A 22416-nucleotide genomic window follows, 5' to 3' on the forward strand; every position below is an offset into this window, starting at 1 on the left:
TCAGGAGGTGGAGGTTGCACTGAGCTGAGATTGCACCATTGCACTCCAGCCTGGGCAACAAGAGCAAGACTCGATCACAAAAAAAAAAAAAAAAAAAAAAGCTCCTTATTTTATAGTATACTTTATATGTTAAAAAATCTTATTGTCAAGAAGATTTTTCCAGAGCTGCTGGCAGCTAGGAAGATTTATTCTATTAATAATTGGATCTTGTTTTACTGTCTGCTAACAAATGAAGTAGTTTTAAGAAGAGCAGAGACAAGGTCTCTGGTGGGGTAGTGGGAAGTTGGAATAGAAAAGGGATAGTTTTAACTTTATTTTGACCAGAAATGGGAAGATACGATAAGTTGGTATCCGTGAGGATTAAGGATGTTCTAGAAGTAAGATCTGCTTATTTCCTTGCAGGTAGTACGTAGAGCTCCAGAGCCACAAGTGATTGAGTAAGTAATTTGCTATCTTCCTGTAATTATGCCCACAGTGAAATGAAGAGCCTGGAATCTTTCTTCTCTCTTTTTTTTCCATCTGGAAGAGAATGGCCCAATAAGTCTCTTAATTTTAGTCTGGGATATTCCTATCTCAAATATCTTTAAACTTGATCTTTTGAGAAGACTTTGTGAATTTGTTGGTGGTATGGAAAATGCAACAAGATAGTTGTATGTTAAACTTTGACTCGTGTAGATTTCCTGGCCCTATTTCACAATATCTGTAGACAGTCAGCTAAACCTCTCAGGCCAAGGCAGAGAGGAATTTTACTGAGTCACTGAAGTGTGGTTCTTTAAGAAGCCATTAATTGCTATTTCTTTAGCAATGCTTATGAAAGCTGCTACTGCTGCAGATGACCTTACAGTCCATTTATTAAAACCATGTAATTATTCCAGAACAATTTAAATGATAGTAAACATTCTTCTTATATTGATAGGTGTCTAAAATGTTCTTGTCCAAAGTTGGTGAGAGATGCTTTGACTCCTCTTTTCATGCTTGTCAATCTTCATCTGATGTAGATAAATTGTCAGTAGAAACTATTCTGATATCTTAGTAAATTAGCATGAGATATGCGTTCTTGCCTATGAGCAATTTTTTGTTATGCTCTGACTGCTTGCAGGTTGGCTTGTATATCTTAGAAAAAGTTGCAGGCTAGTTCTAGTAGTCTTCAGTTGTTTAAATTATTTTTTCATGTTTTTGGAACAGGCTGTCACTTTGTTACTCAAACTGGAGTACAGTGGCATAATCACAACTTACTGTAGCCTCCGTCTTCTGGGCTCAAGTGATCTTCCCACCTCAGCCTCCAAGTATCTGGGACCACAGGTGTATACCACCATTCTTGGCTAATTAAAAAAATATTTTTTTGTAGAGATGACATCTCCTTATGTTGCCTGGGCTGGTCTCGAATTCTGGGCTCAAACGATCCTTCCACCTCCATCTCCCAAAGGGCTGATATTACAGGGATGAGCTGCCATACCAGGCCTTCAGTTGTTTTAAGAAAAATCAGGCCGGGCGCGGTGGCTCACGCCTGTAATCCCAGCACTTTGGGAGGCCGAGGCGGGTGGATCACGAGGTCAAGAGATCGAGACCATCCTGGTCAACATGGTGAAACCCCGTCTCTACCAAAAATACAAAAAATTAGCTGGGCATGGTGGTGTGTGCCTGTAATCCCAGCTACTTAGGAGGCTGAGGCAGGAGAATTGCCTGAACCCGGGAGGCGGAGGTTGCGGTGAGCCGAGATCGCACCATTGCACTCCAGCCTGGGTAACAAGAGTGAAACTCCGTCTCAAAAAAAAAAAAAAAAGAAAAGAAAAATCAGTCGCCAGGCACCGTGGCTCATGCCTGTAATCCCAGCACTTTGCGAGGCCGAGGCAGGAGGATCATGAGGTCAGGAGATCAAGACCATCCTAGCCAACATGATGAAACCCCATCTCTATTAAAAATATAAAAAAATTAGCCGGGCATGGTGGTGCATGCCTGTAGTCCCAGCTACTCAGGATGCTGAGACAGGAGAATCGCTTGAACTCGGGGGGCAGAGGTTGCAGTGAGCCGAGAACACACCATTGCACTACAGCCTGGAAACAGAGTGAGACTCTGTCTCTAAAAAAACAAAAAACAAAAAAAAAACCCAAGTGTGTTAGTGCCTTCATTGGTGATAAGGAGAATAAATAAAACCATGAAACATGTTGCAAGCTACTGATGCGACATTTGGCCCCCAATAAATGGGCAATTGTCAGAGAAAAATGACAGAACTCATTGCTACTTGGCCCTAGAATTTTTTAATTCTGGTTACCTAAAGTTAACTATGCTAGGTTATTTTTATTTATTTATTTTTTTGAGATGGAGTTTTGCTTTTGTTACCCAGGCTGGAGTGCAATGGTGCGATCTCGGCTCACTGCAACCTCTGCCTCCTGGGTTCAGGCAATTCTCCTGCCTCAGCCTCCTGAGTAGCTGGGATTACAGGCACACACCACCATGCCCAGCTAATTTTTTGTATTTTTAGTAGAGGTGGGGTTTCACCATGTTGACCAGGATGGTCTCGATCTCTTGACCTCGTGATCCACCCGCCTCGCCTCCCAAAGTGCTGGGGTTACAGGCTTGAGCCACTGCGCCCGGCCCTAACTATGCTAGGTTAATAAAAAAATATCCAGAAACATCTTCTACATTTGAAGTGAGCCAATTTCTGAATATGGGCCAAAAATATATCATATTGAAACATTTTATTCTCTGTATAACCAGGAAAACTTTATAGACAATGCATGTAGAAAATGTGGTAAGTATGTGTGACAGCTATGACTGCATTTTGGCTGAAAGGGACTCGTACATCTACTTAAAAGCCTAGCTCAGAGATCATGAGCCACTAACTCCCATAACAGAGAGTGATGTGAAAACTGTCCCTTTGTATTATTCTCTATAACGTGTCTCTCTGAGAAGGATCTGACGCAGTTGTCTTGCTAGATATACCTATCCGGTCTGTGTCACTTTTCCCATTATGGGCCTTACCACCTGGCAGTTCTGCAACAGCTTTATACATTTTCACATTTGATTAAATTCAGTAAACCTTTATTGCCTATCTGCTATGCGCAGACACTGGGAAACCTATTCCTTGCCCCTCAGGTGCCCACAATCTAGTAAATGAAATAGGCATGTAATCAGGTAAGTTATAATCCTGTACATCATGAAATAATAGACTATATCTAGGGTCTAGTGGTAACACAGAGGATGAGAGGTTAATATTATTCGCCTGGAATAAAGTTCAGGAAGAGCTTAGAAGAGGTGATGTGAAGCTGGGATTTTTGAAAGGTGAATTAAGAGTCTTCCAAAGCTGGAGGTGGGTTGGGTTGAGGATGCTGAGTGGCAGGGTGGCATTCCAGCATGTCAAAAAGCATGGAGTTAGAAGCCTAGTGGTGTGTTCAAGCAGTTGATTGCTGCTGGCGGATGATGAGTTTATGGGAGCTGTCAGAAGATAGAGCTACATTATGAGGACCTTGAATGCAGTTTCGGGGTGCCATTGAAGGATTTTAATCAGAAGAGGAACCTCATCAGATGTTTATCTTTGAAAGCAGCAGAAGCCCAGAGCCCTGGGATGTGCTTGCTGCCTGTTAAATGGATCCCCTATTCCACATTCTCCAAAGGAGTGCTCTAGTTGACACCTCTTTGACACCTCTTCGTGCAGTAGATTCCTGGACCATATCAACCTCAGTTACAGGTAAAATATAAAGGAGTAGAATCAGAATTGATTTTGTCTCCATGGCCTGATCCCAGTGCCATTAATGATGCACCATCATCTTGCCCTTTATCTCAGTGGCAGAAGGAGGTGGGGATTATGCCTTCCTCAAGTGCTGTCTTATAATTAGATGACTTTGGTGAGTCAAGACTTTGGCAGTTCGGAAGGATAACTCTTCCACTGGGTAGAGTATATTTTGCCTCAAACTAATAAGTCTTTTTCCTTTGTTTCTTTAGCAGAGCGGGTGTGTATGAAATCAGCCTGTCACCCACAGGTATATCTAGGTAAGTAAATCCTCACAAGAAAGGAGGATTATCTCTGAGTTAATTGTCTCTTAAAATAGTCTACTCCCCTAGATAATGTGCTACGTATACACCGTGGAATACTATGCAGCCATTAAAAGGAATGAAAGCATGTCCTTTGTGGGAACGTGGATGGAGGTAGAGACCTTTTCCTCAGCAAGCTAATATGGGAACAGAAAACCAAATACCACATGTTCTCACTTGTAAGTGAGAGCCAAATGATGAGAACACAGGGACACATAGAGGGGTACACCAATAGACACTGGTGTCTGCCGGAGGGTGGAGGGCGGGAAGAGGGAGAGGATCAGGGAAAGTAACTAATGGGCACTAGACTTAACACCTGGGTGATGACATAATCTGTACAACAGACCCCCATGACACAAGTGTACCTATATAACAAACCTGCACATGTATCTCAAAGTTTAGAAAAAGTCTACTCCCTTCTTTCATATAGGTAACTTCTGCCCCTTAAATACTTGGGGAGCAAAAATTTGATAATATCTCCTTCTTATATAGTATTTCTAGCATCCAAACATTTTCAGATATAGTTCCTAACCTTTCTGTCAGATACAGTAGCTATTGCTTCCCCAGTTTTTTAGATGAGGAAATGAGACCTAGGAAGAGTGAGTCTTTTTTCTTTTTTCTTGTTGCCCAGCCTGGAGTGCAATGGTGCTATCTTGGCTCACTGCAACCTCCACCTCCCGGGTTCAAGACATTCTCCTGCCTTAGCCTCCCAAGTAGCTGGGATTACAGGCATGTACCACCAAGCCCAGCTAATTTTTTTTGTGTTTTTAGTAGAGACGAGGTTTTACCATGTTGGTCAGGCTGGTCTCGAACTCCTGACCTCAGGTGATCCACTTGCATCAGTCTCTCAAAGTGTTGGGACTACAGGTGTGAGCCACCATGCCTGGCCTGAGTATTTTTTCTTAGTGCCACATAGTAACTTGATATTAGAGTTGGGTCTAGCCTGGACTTCTGTGCTGTGAATGCTACATTATATTATTATTATATTTCATGTATATTACATAATATATATTATTGTATATAACATAACATATTGCTACTCTAGAGTAAATTTCTTTTTTTATTGTTTTTTTGTTTTTGAGATGGGGTCTGGCTCTTTCACCCACACTGGGGTGCAGTGGCATGATCTTGGCTTACTGCAACCTCTGCCTCCTGGGCTCAAGCCCTCCTCCCACTTCAGCCTCTGAGTAGCTGAGACTACAGGTGTGCGCCACCACACCTGGCGAATTTTTTTTTTTTTGGTAGTGATGGGGTTTCACCATGTTGCCCAGGCTGTCCTTGAACTCCTGGGCTCAACTGATGTGCCCACCTTGACCTCCCAAAGTGCTGGGATTATGGGCATGAACCACCATACCTGGCCTAGGGTAGATTTCCGTAGGTAAAGCATATATTTAGGATATATTAGGCATTAGTCATTGTTTTAAAAACATTTGAAAACATCACCTTACTGCATGAGTATACTAATTGTCACTATAAAATAATGAGACATTTAAAACAAATATATCAGAATGTACACATTAAATGAATTTCTTAAAAAGAGCTTCTGCTGGAACAGTGGCTCTGCCATGGTATATAACCCTTTTTGAAACTTTTCTTTTAAAGCAAGTCACTGAAAAAAAGCCAGTTCTATCATTTTGGTCATATCTCATTGTTAACTAGGTATGGCTTCAGGTAAGCTTTGGCTCTTTCAAAAAATCAGATGTACTGTCAAAGAGTGAAGACTTTCTACCAAGGCAGTTTAAGAGAATCTTCTGTGGGCTTTTAGAAGATGTCTTAAGAAAGATCTCCAAAATTATTTTGAGCTGAGTTGGCATTGTTGAAATAAACACATAGTCAGTGGGAGAAAGAACCCTCATTAGCTGTGTTTATTTTGATATAGTCATAATGGGCTCTAGCTTTCCCTAGAATTAGCATAGTCTCAGGAGACTACCAATTGTTTAAATAAAACAGGGCCAGGCATTTTATTAGGCTTTTGTTTTCGTTTTTTTTTAGATGGTGTTTTGCTCTTGTAGCCCAGGCTGGAGTGCAGTGGTGCGATCTCAACTCACTGCACCCACTACCTCTGGGCTCAAGCGATTCTCCTCCCTTCGCCTCCCGAGTAGCTGGAACTACAGGCATGCATCACCATGCGCAGCTAATTTTTTGTATTTTTAGTAGAGACAGGGTTTCATCATGTTAGTCAGGGTGGTCTTGAACTCCTGACCTCAGGCGATCCACCCACTTCAGCATCCCAAAGTTCTGGGATTACAGGCATGAGCTACTGCACCCGACCTTATTAGTTATTCTGTTTACTCTGCACAGTGAACCTATGAGATGGATGTCATCTCAGATTGCAGATGAGAAAACCAAAGTTCAGAGCGGTTCAGTAACTTGCCCGGGGTTTCACAGCTAAGCAGTACTGGAGTACTGTTTGAAGAATGATCTGTAAAAGCCCTCACCTATCATCCCTTTAACCTTCATTGCCTCTTTTATTTGACCCAACATGAAAGGATTTTATTTTACATTTGGAGCCTCATGACCTGGGTGATGTTGGCTCTGCTTGCTCTGGGAGCTGTGGTAAGATTTCATCTACCCATTAGCAGCTGCATCCAGATTAACTTTTTCCACTGACGTTTAGAGTCTAACTGATCTTTTCCGTGTTCTTCGGTTAACAATGGTTCATTCTGCACCCAGGCTCCATTTGTATCCTGGCTTTGTTGATGTAAAAGAAGCTGACTGGATGTTGGAACAGCTTTGTCAAGATGTGCCCTGGAAACAGAGGACCGGCATCAGAGAGGGTCAGTAGATCCCTGGGCTCACAGTCCGCGCTGCTTGTTCTCCCTCTCTGGAATGTTTCCTAATACCACTGCCTCTGCTCACCATAGCTAGTCAGTCTTAAACAGAAATTCAAAATCGGAGTTACCAAGAATGAGTACAGTTAGCCAAAGAGGACAGGGAAGAGTATTGCAGGCAGAAGAAACAGCAGGTGGAAGGCCCAGAGATCAGAGAGAACATGGCAGGAGTAGAGAGGTAACAGTTCAAGGAACCAAAGGAAATTTGGTTGGCTGAACTGTATCTGCTTTTGTCTTTGTTCAGTGACTATATTGCTTCAAATGCTGCCAGCTTTTTCCTTTTCTTCTTTCTGATTCTATTTTGCATACATTCTTTCACACTCCTTCCTGACTTTTTATTCTTCTTTAACTTTCACCAGAAGAGTCCGCTTCGGCATCTGTATTCTACTGAGCTTGTAAAAGTGACACAGCAGTTTGTTACCTAAGTTGGAACCTGCTTCTCTGCAGGCATCCAGAAGTCAACAGTGCCTGTTATACCACAGACGGTCACTGGGGGGCGTCTGTGCTCTAGCTTAAAATTTTCTTTCTGGCACATCGAATTTAAATTTTCTGTAAAGAAAGAAGCAAAGTATCTTTAGTTGTCCCTCGGTATTCACAGGGCATTGCTTCTGAGATTCCCTCTGGTTACCGAAATTCATGTACGCTCAAGTCTTTTTCTATAAAAACTATCAGTATTTGCGTATAACCTATGCTCATCCTCTAGTATACTTTAAATTATCTCTAGATCACTTATAATACCTAATGCAATGTAAGTGCTGGTAAATAGCTGTTATACTTTTTTAATGTTAATTTTTATACTTTTTTTTTTTTTTTTGGATCCATGGTTTGAGTATTTTTGATCCATGGTGGATGTGGAACCCACAGATACAAAAGGCCCCACTGTGCTGGCTTCATTTTTGTTACTCATGTATCAGAATCAGTCAGCTTCTGTAGGGCAGTCTTCTCTCAATTCCCAGCAGTTTCTACAGCAGAGCTTTTGGTGACAGACATGGCTTTGATTGTTGGTTCTGTCATTCAAAGTAGTTGTTAATTTTAAGCAAATTACAGTTAAGTAACTCTCTGATCCCTGGTTTTCTTATCTGTAAAGTTAAACTAATAATAATGTCTATCTTATAAGGTTGTTGTGTTAATAAAATGAGATAACCCATGAGACTGCCTGGTATATAGTAGCCCCTCAATGAGTATTAGCTGCTGCTGCTATTGTTATTGTTGTTATTGTTGTGGCTGATACCAGTTGTGGGAAAAAGAATAGATCTATGGGTAACTGCTTCTCTAAATTGGAATATCAGAGTCTGCTGGCGACAATCAGCTGCATGCTACAGTCGATCAGGGCACTTCTTCCTCCATCGAATCAAAAAGGTTTACACAACATTGGACACATGATTGAGCAGTTTGTCTTGCTTCTCATATGGATGTTGGTGCCACAAATTTCTACAGATGGGTTCAGGTTCCATATTCTGCTTTTTGAGACTGTCCCTAGTCTGAGCCACTGTTCCCCAGTGTGACCCTTTGCCCTCTCTTATTTATGTCATCACTTATACAGCCGAGTCACCCACATTCTCATCTCAGAGCCTTTGCCCACGCTGTGTCTGCCAACGTGGCTTCTCTTGTCCATTCTACTTGCCAAGTCCCATATCTTCTATGAAGGTGGAACTCTGGGTCAGAGCCTATTCTTTTCCTTTATTTCTCATAGCATATTGCAAGGCACAGAGTTAGCACTCAGTAGTAACACCTTAAATAGCATTGATCCATTTCAAAGGCCCTGTATTTTCTTTCTTAGATATAACTTATCAGCAACCAAGACTTACAGCATGGTATGGAGAACTTCCTTACACTTATTCAAGAATCACTATGGAACCAAATCCTCACGTATGTCAAAATATTGTCATTGGTATAGTTTTATAGACTATATACTGTGTTTTGAGTGCTGTAAAATAACTACCTTTCAGAGATGCCTGCTGGTTCCTACTTCAAAAAAACTCTCTGGGTTGAAGCATTGAGTCTTTGTGCTTGTCATCCTCCATGTGCTTTTGATCTATAGATGAGCCAGAGAATGAGAAAAAAACTAGAACAAGAGTAAGCTAAACCAGAGTCTAGGATTTTAGGAAAGTGAACTGCTGCTTCTCCTATTATCCCTCTTTCCCAAGCTTTTCTGGCTGTAATCCTTCTGTGTACACCCTGGTATGCATTTGCTGTGGGGCTGAGTCCTTATGACTGGCTAGTGAGGTCAGTATGTCTCTTTCTGTTTCTCAGGCTCTTAGCTGTTTGTGAAAAAAAAAAAAAAAAAAAAAAAAAAAAATCTAGTGTTTTTCTTGTTAACTTGTATTCATTCTATGGCTGCAGTTCTCAGACTTCCAAATGATTACGGCTATGGCTTGTTTCTGCTGCTGCTTTTGTTTTTAAAAAATTTCCATGACAGTAGACGAAGATATCCTAGTATATAAATTAAGCTCATCCGGGGACAGAGTTAAAGTCCAAGAAATAGCTCCCTGTTTAGTTCCTGGAATCTTGCCTTTGGCAAATAATGTTATGTTTTATTGAAAGAGACTTTGGAGAAAATGGAGTTTTTCTTATGCCGTTGGGATATACAGAAATGTAACACATTTCAGAGCTTCTAGAAATTTGTAATCACAAGCTACCACTTTACTAAAACGTTCAGGGAGGAAACATTGACTGAGAGAACTTGGCTTTTTCACATAGCAGACAGCTGTATGCTTTGCTTTCAAGAGCTGCATTTAGAATGTGATCCAGGGAAGTGCCGAGACCTTTTCTATCTGAGGTTGATTTGGAAACATGGAGATTATGGAATTAGGCCAGTCCAACATAGCCTGCTTTCCTCGTTTCTATCAGAATTAATTTATCTTCTTGTCAGTAGTCACAGCAGAGAATCTGAAGATTAAATGGGCTATGGGGAAGTTCTTATTCATTCTAGTTAATTTTTTAGAGCAAGATCTTTCAGCTTCAGCGATACTGCCCTTTTGGGCTGGATCATTCTTTCTTGTGGGTCTATCCTTTGTGTTGTAGGATGTTTAGCAGTATCCATGACCTCCACCCACTAGATGCCAGTGGCACCCCTCACCCAGTTGTGACAACCAAAACCAACTCAAGACATTGGTAAACATCTGCTGGGGGGCAAAATTGCCCCTGGTTAAGAACCACTGGGAATAAACACGAAGCACATAGGATCTGCTGAGTAAAGTAGCCTCTTATTGTCTGACACTTTGGGAACATTTTGGCAACTTTTCAAAATAATTTATGACAATCCTTTTTAAAAAACGTTATTAGTATGTGCTTGTTATTTAAGATATAGAAACTTCAGATAAACATGAAAAATATTAAAATTCTTGATATTTCTACTACCTGATATTTTAGTTCCAATCTTGTTATTTTAGACAAATATACTTAGAGAGTCTTTTCTGTAAAAATAGGCCAGGGTGGTGGCTCATGTCTATAATCCCAACACTTTGGGAGGCCAAGGTGGAAGGATCACTTGAGGCCAGGAGTTCATATCCAGCCTGGGCAACATCGTGAGATGCCTTGTCTACAAAAATTTAAACATTAGCTGGGTATACTGGTGCCTGCCTGTAGTCCTAGTTACTCAGGAGCCTGAGGCAGGAGGATCGCTTGAGCCCAGGAATTGGAGGTTACAGTGAGCTATGATCATACCACTGTGCTCCAGCCTGGGAGACAGAGCGAGACCCTGTCTCAAATATACACACACATACACACACACACACTCTCTCTCTCTCTAATTTCATCTAACTATAAAAGCTCATAGCTTTTTATTGCTGATATATTTAGTTCATTTATATGTTATCTTGAACAAAAAAGAGTTGCCCTTTCTCAGATTTTTATTTATGTTCATTTTAAATTTAGATACAGGGTCTTGTTATGTTGCCCAGGCTGGTCTTGAACACCTGGGCTCAAGTGATCCTCCTGCCTCAGCTTCCTTGAATAGTTGTGATTACCATCCACACCCTGGTCTCTCAGATTTTTTTAAAGGAGGATTCACTAATGTGTGTGTATATGTATGTTGGGGGTACTTGTTTAGTTTAAAAATTGTCATTACCTGAAGCTTAATATCTCATAAAGAGTAGTTTCAGTCATAGGTCTTTAATCTTGTTTTAGTTTTTATTTGAACTAAATCTCATGTGAACCCAGTGTGTAAAACAGATCACAGCTTGACTGGCTGGGAGTCCCACCAACTTGACCTCTGCTTTCTTTTCCTGTAGACCTAGAAGTACCACTAAGGTACTTAGAACTCTATCCAACACTGTTTGAAATCCACTAAATAGCTCCTTTTACTTCTGTGATTCATATTTTTTTTTGTATGCTTTTCCTAAAATGTCTTTTAAGGATAAAATGTCTTCACTGAGTGAGATAATGCTGAATTTTAATTTAGACATTCAGTTCAGAGGAATCTGTATATAGAGTATTGGTTGGAGAGTCTAAATTAATCCTCTAGTTCATTATCCCCCTTTTTCTTCCTTTTCTCTCTACTTCACTACCAAAAATAACCAAGAAAAAAAAAATACCTACTTGGAAACAATGCAAACTTTATGTTATCTCAGTATTGCCTAAGCAATTCAGGGAAGTGCTAATTAGATTCTCAGTGACATTGTAGAAAAAAATCCTATCTTCCTCCTTTACATTCTTGTTTTTCTTGTTAAGTGTGTAATTCTAGCATCTGATCTTTATCTCCATGAAGATAAATTTAAAGCTGTAAAGTAAATAGGAAATACAGCCTGCTGACATTATTACTGGAATTTCACTTTGAAATTTATTTTCTTGAACAAAGATTAATTTAATATTTTTGTTTTATGAGGGTGGATCTCATGTTATGTATTTTTCTACCACAATAAAAAAGGAGAACAAGAGATGCAGAAACTTCGAACTTTGGAGGCTTCCTGAGTTTGGCCAACTGTTTGTTTTTGTTGCTGTTTATTTTTTAAAATCCCCTGCTTAGAATATAATATTCCAACGTAATATCCAGTACAAGGAATTCCAACTTTAACCATGGTTTTCGCATCAGAGTAAAGCTGAGTGATTCTTATGTAAGCTTCCCTGGCAGTTTTACCTGACAATAACCATGGGATATACTCCTTTGCTGCACATGCGTTTCTTCACCATGAAACATATAACATGGTATAGTTTGGCTGTGTCCCCATGCAAATCTTACCTTGAATTGTCATAATCCCCATATATCAAGGGCAGGGCCAGGTGGAGATAAACGGAATCATGGGAACGGTTTCGCCCATATTGTTCTCGTGGTAGTGGATAAGTCTCATGAGATCTGATGGTTTTATAAATGGAGTTCCCCTGCATATGCTGTCTTGCCTGCCACCATGTAAGATGTGACTGTGCTTCTCCTTTGCCTTCTGCCATGATTGTGAGGCCTCCCCAGCTATGTGGAACTGTCATTGAACCTCTTTTTCTTTGTAAATTACCCAATCTTGGGTATGTCTTTGTTGGCAGCATGAGAACAGACTAATACAATAGATATTCAAGGAGTTCCCTAATGTAGCACTTCTTAAGTTCTTAGAGTAGAATCTGTAGATCCTTGGAAAGGGTTCACGAAACCTTCTTTGGGAATCTACAACTAAAACTATTTTCATAATAATACTAAGTTAATATGGTGTTTTCACTTTGTTGAGTTTGCACTGATGGAAATGGTGGATAAAGCTGCCAGCACCTTAGCATGAATCAAGCCATGTCACCAAATGGTACTAGTAGTCACTGTGTTCCTCACCATCATGTCCTTCCAGTGTCAACTTTTAAAAATGCCAGTTTCATTTAAGAATGTCTCTGGATGAAGCAGTAAACATTATTAGTTTTATTAAATCTTGGTCTTTGAGTGTGTGTCTTCCAAATAGTCTTCTTGATGAAATTAAAAGTATGCCTAAAGCACTCCTGCTACAAACTGAAGTGTGATTGTTTGAGATGTAAGCTGAACTAGCTACTTTTGTTGTGGATTGTTTTTACTTAAAATACAACTGGCAGACCAACTGTGGTTATTCAAACTTGAGTATTTGCCAGACATTTCCTCATAAATGAGTGAAGTGAATGTCACTTCAAGGAAAACAAGGGACAAGATTTTTTACTAATGATAAAAGTGGAGTTTTCAAGCAAAAATTAGAATTTTGGAAAACTGGTATCTGCCACTGTATTAGTCAGGGTTCTCTAGAGAGACAGAACGGAATGGGGACACACACACACACACACGTACACACATATATATATACACACACACACTGCACACATATATATACACATATATACACACACATACACACACGTATACATACACACACGCATATATACACACACACACACGTACACATTATATATACACATATATACACACACACATGTATACATACACACACGCATATATACACATACACACACGTACACACATATATATACACATATATACACACACATGTATACATACACACACGCATATATACACATACACACACACACATATATACACACACACTGCACACATATATATACACATATATACACACACACACGTATACATACACACATGCGTATATACACATACACACACACACACACACACACACACACACACACACACACATATATGCGGCGTATATTAAATACTAACTTACACGATCACAAGGTCCCACAATAGGCTGTCTGCAAGCTGAGGAAGAAGGAGAGCCAGTCCAAGTCCCAAAACTGAAGAACTTGGAGTCCAGTGTTTGAGGGCAGGAAGCATCCAGCACAGGAGAGAGATGTAGGCTGGGAGGCTAGACGAGTCTCTCCTTTTCACATTTTTCTGCCTGCTTTATATTCATTGGCAGTTGATTAGATTGTGCCCACCAGATTAAGGGTGGATCTGCCTTCCCCAGCCCACTGACTCAAATGTTAATCTCTTTTTGCAACACCCTCACAGACACACCCAGGATCAATAGTTTGTATCCTTCAATCCAGGCAAGTTAACACTCAATATTAACCATCATAGCCACTTTGAGCCTGACTTCTTCCCATTATTTAAGCTTTTCTGCTGAGATCAGTGGTAATATTGTTGAATGAGAAATTTTTTTGTTATCGTATAATGAAATGCATTAGCATTTAGAAGATCTGTATAACTTAGTGAACTAATATTTTCCAGATGACCAGTGGTTGATGTTATAAAACCATACAAGGTGGTTGATATTACAAAACCATACAAGGTTAAAGATTCATTCAAAGTGCAGGCTGGACCAATGGCTTTATTTATTTTTTATTTAAAGCATTTTTTTTTTTTTTGAGATGGGAGTTTTGCTCTTGTTAACCAGGCTGGAGTGCAATGGTGCGATCTCGGCTCACCGCAACCTCTGCCTCCTGGGTTCAGGCAATTCTCCTGCCTCAGCCTCCTGAGTAGCTGGGATTACAGGCACGTGCCACCATACAGAGTTTCGCTCTTGTTACCCAGGCTGGAGTGCAATGGTGCGATCTCGGCTCACCGCAACCTCCGCCTCCTGGGTTCAGGCAATTCTCCTGCCTCAGCCTCCTGAGTAGCTGGGATTACAGGCACGTGCCACCATGCCCAGCTAATTTTTGTATTTTTAGTAGAGATGGGGTTTCACCATGTTGACCAGGATGGTCTCGATCTCTTGACCTCGTGATCCACCCGCCTCGGCCTCCCAAAGTGCTGGGTTTACAGACATGAATGAACCACCGCGCCCGGCCTTAAAGCATTTTTTTTTTTAGAGACACTGGGTCTCACTCTGTTGCCCAGGCTGGAGCGAGCACAGTGGCTTAATCCTAAATTATGACAGCCTTGAGCTCCTGGGCTCAAGTGATCCTCCTGCCTCGGTGTCCTAAGTAGCTGGGACCACAAACATGGGCCACTGTGCCTGGCTAAAATTTTTACAAATGTTTTTTGTAGAGAGGGGCATCTTACTTTATTGTCCAGGCTGACAGTGCATTTATATAAAAGAATATGAAAAGTTTGAAATGGTTTCAGATTCCACATTGCAACTAACCTTTAAGAAATCAGCATTTGTTGAGTTTGGGTATGATATCAAAGAAGAATATCTACAGTTATTTGAAAAGGCTGTAAACTACATACCTGTGTGAAGCCAATTTCCTTCATATACTTCAATAAAAATAACTTCTTTTAACAGATTGAATGCAGAAGCAAATATGAGAATCAGCTCTCTTCTATTAAGTTAGATGTTTAAAAGATTCGCAAAACAATGTCACCCTTCTCATCTATTATTCAGTTATTTGTATTGGACATTATAGTTATTTTTCATAAAAATATTGATGTTAACATGTAATCAATTTGTCATTGCATTTTTTTTTTGAGACCCAGTCTCGCTTTATCTCCCGGGCTGGAGTGCAGTGGCACAATCTCAGCTCAGTGCAATCTCTGCCTCCCAGGTTCAAGCAATTTTCCTGCCACAGCCTCCCAAGTAGGTTGTAGGTGGGACTTCAGGCACGCACCACCACGCCCGGCTGATTTTTGTGTTTTTAGTAGAGATGGGGTTTTACCATATTGGCCAGGCTGGTCTTAAACTCCCGACCTTGTTGATCTGCCCGCCTCAGCCTCCCAAAGTGCTGGGATTATAGGTGTGAGCCACCATGCCTGGCCTTTCGTTGCATTTTAAATGATTTAATCAGTAGTTGAAATTTTTTTCAGTTTTAATTTTAAATATGGTAAAAGCTGATGGCTGTAACCAATATAAACAAATGTTCTTTGGGCTTCTTAGTAATTTCTAATGTGAACTTTGAGAACCATTGTTCTAAAGGAAGCTTTGTAAAGTACTCAAGATTTCTGGGAGAAAAGACAGAATTCCAGCAAGAACCAATATAAGCTATGTTGTTTGTAGCTCCCAAGTACAATTTAAGGTTAGGGACATAGCTTCCTGTGGTATACATGGCAAGAGAGTTCCAAATATGAATTACATCAATGAAGCCAGTGCCCAGGAGACAGGACCGTGGAATCTGTGAGTCTTCTGTTGTTGACGGCTCATGCACTTATCGGGAGCATATCATGATTCTCACTCCCTAGAAAAGAATGTTTTTACTCTTCAGATTATGTGTTTAGGAAGTTAGCCACTCTGGAAATACTAAATGTCTTTTTTTAAAAAGCAGTTCTTCCGTTCAGGATAAAGTAGGAACAGAACGAACAGAGGGCCACCCAGCAGGAAAGTTGTTTCACTCTTCAGGCTTCAGTCTGGGTCTGCTGACTACCTAGTGACATGTCAGCTTTGCTGCTCCACTTACCACCTTAATGACTTATCAAGGTTACTGTTCTGAATATACTGCTACCTACTTCTTTGCAACGGCCATGCGTTTAGCAGGGAAAGGATGAGATGGGTAGATAGATTCTGGTCCTCAATATATTGCTATACTAAATTTAGTACTTTTATAAAATTCCAGAGATCAACTTGCTTCAAAATAGAAATGATGGGAGGGAATTAAACTACTTTTCTTGCCTTCTGTTTATTGCATTCCAAGTGGTTTGCCTATTTCATGCCTGGTTATAAGTTGGCTGATTTTGCCCTTTCTTCCGTTTTTCCATGCGGCCTCCGTTTTGTGTGTGATGCGACTGTCTCTGCCCTTTTCTTGGTCTGTGGATCGCAGTGGCATCCTGTGCTGCGCACACTGAAGAACCGCATTGAAGAGAACACTGGCCACACCTTCAACTCCTTACTCTGCAATCTTTACCGAAATGAGAAGGACAGCGTGGACTGGCACAGCGATGATGAACCCTCACTAGGGAGGTGCCCCACTATTGCTTCACTCAGTCTTGGTGCCACACGCACATTTGAGATGAGAAAGAAGCCACCACCAGTGAGTATCCTCTTTCTCTTATGCTCTTCCTGCCTCTTATTAGTCTGTGAAAAAAGTAGAACTCCTAAACACTTCTGCTTTCAGATTTAGAGCATGGGAATACACATTTTGGTGATGAAACATTTTCAAGTGATTGCTTTTCCATGGTTAACTTTTGACTTCCATAGTACTCCTTCATTGATTTGCATATCCAACAAGAATTGGCTGCCTTCTGCTAGGTGCTGGGGGCTCATTTCACTGATGGAAGGGATAAACTCCCTGTCCTCCTGGAGATACAGTCTAGTTGGGGTAGATGAATATTGCCAATTTCTCAGATAATTGCAGTCGTGATCAATGCTGTGAAGGAAAGCCTGTCGAAGGATGACTCAAGCTAGTGGGAGGCTCAGGAAGAGGAATGAGGCTAAGGAAGATGCCCCTGAAGAAGCCTTTAAGTGTTCTTCCTGGTAGTATGGCCACTTTTCTGTAAGGGAGCATTACGTATCTTTGTTTCTTCTTAGCCTTCTCCTGAAATAAAGGTGAATCTGTAACTCTTTCAGAGAAAGGAAACTCAAGCCAGATTATCAAAGGTGGTGATCTGTCCACATTCAGGTAGAAGAGCAGTGACCAGAATATTAATAACTATATAATAACTTCCGTTTCCACCCCACCTCTTACTTAGATTGTGTGACATTTGAGGAATACTAGGGTTATGAATTAAAAAAAAAAAAAATCAGAAGCGAAGCACCTTAGGACTGAGAAAGGTAGTAACACCAAGCAAAGAGCAAATTATTTTATTTTCAGGGTTTGTATCTTTCTAACGAGCATTCCTGATCATTCAGCTTATAACGTTAAACCAGACCCAGTAAGTGTGGAAGGCCAATCAACGGGCTGGTTTTTTTGTTTTTTTAGAGACAGAGTCTCCCTCTGTTGCCCAGGCTTGAGTGCAGTGGCGCCATCTCGACTCATTGCAACCTCTGCCTCCCCGGTTCAAGCGATTCTCCTGCCTCATGCTCCCGAGTAGCTGGGATTACAGGCACGTGCCAGCATGCCCAGCTAATTTTTGTGTTTTTAGGGGAAATGGGGTTTTGCCATGTTGGCCAGGCTATTCTCAAACTCCTGACCACAGGTGATCCGCCCACCTTGGCCTCCGAAAGTGCCAAGGATTACAGGCATGAGCCATTGTGGCTGGCCCAAACTGTTTTTTGAATAGACCTAAGCCAGACCACATCATTATTAGTCAGTGGTCATGTCTGCTCTTCATCAGATATACTTCAATAAGAATACAGACTGTTTTCCTGTTGTGTATTGGGTTTCCATGCATGGTATTTTTAAAGCATATTGTGTAATTTGGCACGTATGCCATTAAGCACCTTTTGTTGGTATGGTTTCCATTGATTAGGTTTTCTTATATTTACATAGAAAGTGTGATTATTGTTAGGGGATTGTTAGTTACCAGTGTTTTTTTGAGCGAACTTGCTCCCTAAGCCTTCAGTTACATTGGCAGGCAGCCTTCTCATGTACCAAGGAGTACCACTTGAGAATCAGACAAACCAACTTTTGCTATATTTTTTTAGATATGATTATACTTTTGTACACAGGCCTCCACTCAGTTAAATACCAAGTTCACATGTGTGAAAAATTCATTCTGCTCTTAGTAAGACTCCTGTTATATAAATAATAGAGAAACCCTGTATGTCTAATTATTTAAGTTCAGACTCTCTCCTCAAGCCAGATGTATGGGACATCAGCTTGTTGCCAGGAGTGGTCCTGGGACTGGGGGCTGTAGCAGTGAATGAGTAAGATGAAATCATCTCTCTTCTGCTGGAGCTCATCTAGCATATGCTAGTGCTGTGCCTTAGAGTTATCCTTCTGGCCTCCTGATTGGCAAATAAGCTACGGTATATATAGCCTTTGGTATAATAATGGTTTTTACTTCTTCACACTTACTTTCCTTGTTGCTCAGTATTTAAGTATTCAGTTACTGTTTCTTTACACACATACATTCATCACCACCACCACTACCACACTTTTTTAAAATGTGGGCCTATTTATAGATTAGGAGCTTAAGAATTCCCTAATTGTGCTTTCTGGATAAATCATTTTACTGTACAAGCAGTTTCCAAATACTACGCATTAACAATATTCTGGTGCCCAGAAATACCCCATTTCTTCTCCCTTTCAGATAGCCGAATTTCTTCATTGTCTTATATAAAGATATAATACATGGTGATCAAGAGCTATTTCTTGGTAGTACACATCAGTTATGTTACAGGTAAAACTTTGTAGCTGGAGAGCATAAACTACCACATGCAGCATTGTTTCTGTGGGCAACCATTTGGAACAGCACCTTATTCTGCCGTGACCCATACTGAAGCTTTCTCTTCTCCTCAGCCTTCTTGGAGTCTGTGTTGATGTCAACATGAATGAGAATACAGGCCATGAAGTACTCAGAAGTGGTAAAGTCCATGTAATTGTCGATGCCAGTGGCAAGGGAATGTGCACTGTGATGATGGTAGCTGATTTGGTTAGAATGCAAATCCAATAAGAAAATTTGCCTGAGATTTTAACAAAGTTGGCTGAGGAAATGGATTTGGGAAGAAATATAAACATGTTGATACTTCAGGTTATTCAGTGTAGTAAGCTTTGGCTTCTGGCCTAGTCTTAAGTTGATTGAATTTGATGCAATTTTTGTATATCATCTCAATTCTGGCTTTTGTTTAAGATTTGGAAATTCAATGTTAATATATTTGAAATTGTAATCGCACATGAGTAAAAAGTGACTTTTTCCCCCCAGGACCTGTAAGTTCCATTTATGTGTAAACAGGATACAAGTTTAAATTTTTGAAAAGATTCCTTCAGGGCTCAGTAACTGATTCCAGAAACCTGGGGCACTACAAACGTAGTGAACCTTGAAGTGCAGAACCCTTCTTTGAGTTGACAGCCTTGGAAATGTATCTTAGATTGTATCATCTTTATCTTATAAATAATCTTTTTTTCCCAAAGGATTGAAAGGAAGTGATTTTTGCAAAATTTTGTCTACTTTTCTTTATAAACTCAGGTGATGAGAACATGACTCATGATTCGTACAGCCCAAGGTAAAAGCACAAACTAACAAGTACAAATTAGATTAGTCTTCAGTGTGGGATTTGTAGGAGTCTGACTTCCTGTAACTCTTAGGGACCTGTCTCGGTGTGCTACTACAGATTGTAATTTTCATGTCTGTCACTGAAACCTTCAGGGTGTATTAGAGGTTGTGGGAGGGAATCTTTCAAACTCCTATTAGCTTTGACCCATCAGAGGAGAAATTAATGCCTATTTGACTTGAGTCATAGTTTCTCAACTGAGGCGGACATGGGAGTCACGAGATTTCCTGCGCTTTGTTCAAGTGTGCAGTTTTGAGACAGAAAAGCATTTGTTTTGGGCCACTTTCAAGGAGAAATAGTCCTGATTTTAAAAAAAATTCAAACTCCTCCACCCTTGCAGCAGCTGTTTGTTTTGCAGTCTGGCACCCCGAGCAGATCTCCGTTAACTGCTGATCTACTGAAAGCTGCCCCAGTTCCACACACTGTATCCTAACAATTTCTCCCTGTGCTGAGATGGTAAGGAGATCTTTGTTTCGTAAGCACCAGTGCCCTCTGATTCATGCATCAGCTCAGTCAGCTTCATGTGTACATCATCTCTGGGATTAAATATGTCACTCCTCCGAGGTGCTGGTTCTTTTTTTCACGGTCCTGGAGTCTAGTCTGCCAACTACTGCTCATTCATTTTGATTTTAGAGTAAATTACCCTTTCCTTTAATGATATTACTGTCATTACTCAGGGACAGAGTAGACTTATTTGAGCTTGCTTTTACATTCATTCTGATTCTTTTTTTTTGCTTAGTTCAAATTCAAGACTAAGTGAAGAGCATCTTATCAATATTCTGGCCGGTGTCAGTCTATATTGTCTTAAGACTGTCATAAAGCTTATTAAATATACTTCAGTAGACCTTTTTTCTTCTATCAGGCTGGTTTTATTAGAGGTTTTCTATACTTCTTGTCCCAAACCCAGTTGTACTTTTCAAACTACATTGTGTTCCTGTTTGCAAAGATTAGTCTGGTTCTTTTCCCAGCTAGTTTTAATTCTATACTGAAAAAAACAAGCTGGAAAAGGAACTACAAAAGCCATTTGGCAGGCTGCTATTTCTCTGTCGGTTACCATGGAAACAGTGATGGCTGGGGGGGTGTTATTAGATAATAGCAGGAAGTCTGTGATGCACTGGAGGTTTAGATGCCAAAAGCCTTGTTTTTCTAGCAAATTACCTCTGGATAAACTGTATCCTTCATTAGCTGAATTCTGCAAATGTGAGGGGCTCCTATTCACCTCGGAGTGATTGAGCTGCAGCAGGTTGAGCCCTCTAACCAGTCCTCCATAGCCCTTGTGAATGCTGTTTGTATTGCCAGAAGAGATGGTTGTGAAAGCAAGTCTAACGGTGGAGACTGTGAGAGCACCCAATGAATTGGATGTGCTTCCCTTGCCAATTGGTTGTGGGTTTTTTGTACAATACTGGGAAAAGTAGAGTATAGAAAGGTCAGTCAAATCATAAATATTGACATTTTTTGTAAGACTTTAGAAAAAAATAAAGATATTGGAATCCAAAATAATATTATACTAAATAGCTTAAATTTGGAAATTAGATAAGCTAGTACTATGCAGGATTTCATAGGGTGGAAACAGTCTCCACCTTAGCCAGCAGCCCCACTGCTGCTATTCCAGTCATCCATCCTTCCTGTTAATCCATCTGCCGATTATAGCACCTACTCTAAGAGATGACAAGGAGTACTTGAGACTGGGCATGATGGCTCTTACCTGTGATCCCAGTACTTCAGGAGGCCAAGGTGGGAGGATCACTTAGCTCAGGAGTTTGAGACCAGCCTGGGTAACATAGTGAGACTCCGTCTCTGTTTTTTAAAATCAACAAAATAAATATAAGTAAATAATAAGTAACAGAAATACTTGAAATAAATTGTTGATAGCCATGATCATCTAAAAACACATTCTAATAAAATTTTCAAAATTGGTTGTATTTCCAGTGTCTGTCCCTGATGTTGGCAAAAAAGCACTCAACTGCTTCATTTATCCTTATTCCTTTTTTTGTAAATGGGAGTAATAATTGGTAGCGACTTCATGGAAGTAATCAACAAGTTTTCCCATGAAAGTTGCCGGAGTAATCAGTGAATTTTTAAGCTGTCATAAATGGTTGATGCTGTGGTGATTTTTCAGATCTGGAAATTGAAAAAGGAAATAGCAGTGAAACTAAACTCCAAGGTGCCCTTGGAGTTTCATTTCAATGAAATGGCGTTCATTGAAAGAGTATAGGGAAGCTTTAGGGAGGGAAAGCAGCCTGTGGATCAGAAATGGTGGTTGAGTTTTTGAGCTCCCATCTCTAGGACCATTTAATGGTTTGGAGAGTGTGAGGGTAAGTGGATAAAAGAGACAGAATGCATGCGTGTGTTTGCGGACGCATGGATGTGTCTGTGTTTAAGCAGATAAAGAAAGGTAGTCCTGGTAGGGAATTATCTTCAGGCTTGAGAGCCTTTAGGAGTTGGAGTCCTCATTTGCTTCCTTGGGTCCTTGTCTCAGGCTAGAATCCATGCCTTGACTCCACTAGGAATAATTGATTTTTGCAACAAGCCTCCCAGCTTTGTATTACTAGCGACAGCACTTTTAATTTTAGGAGGACAAACTAGTGTTTCCTCGGAAAACTAAGTGATTC

The 22416-nt window shown here is 40.5% G+C and overlaps 1 protein-coding gene across 3 annotated transcripts in view; it reads left to right on the forward strand.

Moving 5' to 3' along the window:
• Positions 1 to 22416, forward strand: part of ALKBH3 (alkB homolog 3, alpha-ketoglutarate dependent dioxygenase) — a 39372-nt gene that overhangs the window by 2888 nt on the left and 14068 nt on the right. For 2 of the 3 annotated variants that reach the window (XM_074401338.1, XM_010333621.3), the window contains exons 4-8: positions 403 to 437; positions 3943 to 3990; positions 6706 to 6809; positions 8644 to 8732; positions 16473 to 16682. In XM_074401338.1, coding sequence (XP_074257439.1) covers positions 403 to 437; positions 3943 to 3990; positions 6706 to 6809; positions 8644 to 8732; positions 16473 to 16682 — 486 coding nt within the window. The remainder of the gene's footprint in view (positions 1 to 402; positions 438 to 3942; positions 3991 to 6705; positions 6810 to 8643; positions 8733 to 16472; positions 16683 to 22416) is intronic. The other variant, XM_074401339.1, reaches the window with a different exon arrangement.

This window comes from Saimiri boliviensis, chromosome 6, assembly GCF_048565385.1.
Source record: "Saimiri boliviensis isolate mSaiBol1 chromosome 6, mSaiBol1.pri, whole genome shotgun sequence".
NCBI classification, from domain to species: Eukaryota; Metazoa; Chordata; class Mammalia; order Primates; family Cebidae; genus Saimiri; species Saimiri boliviensis.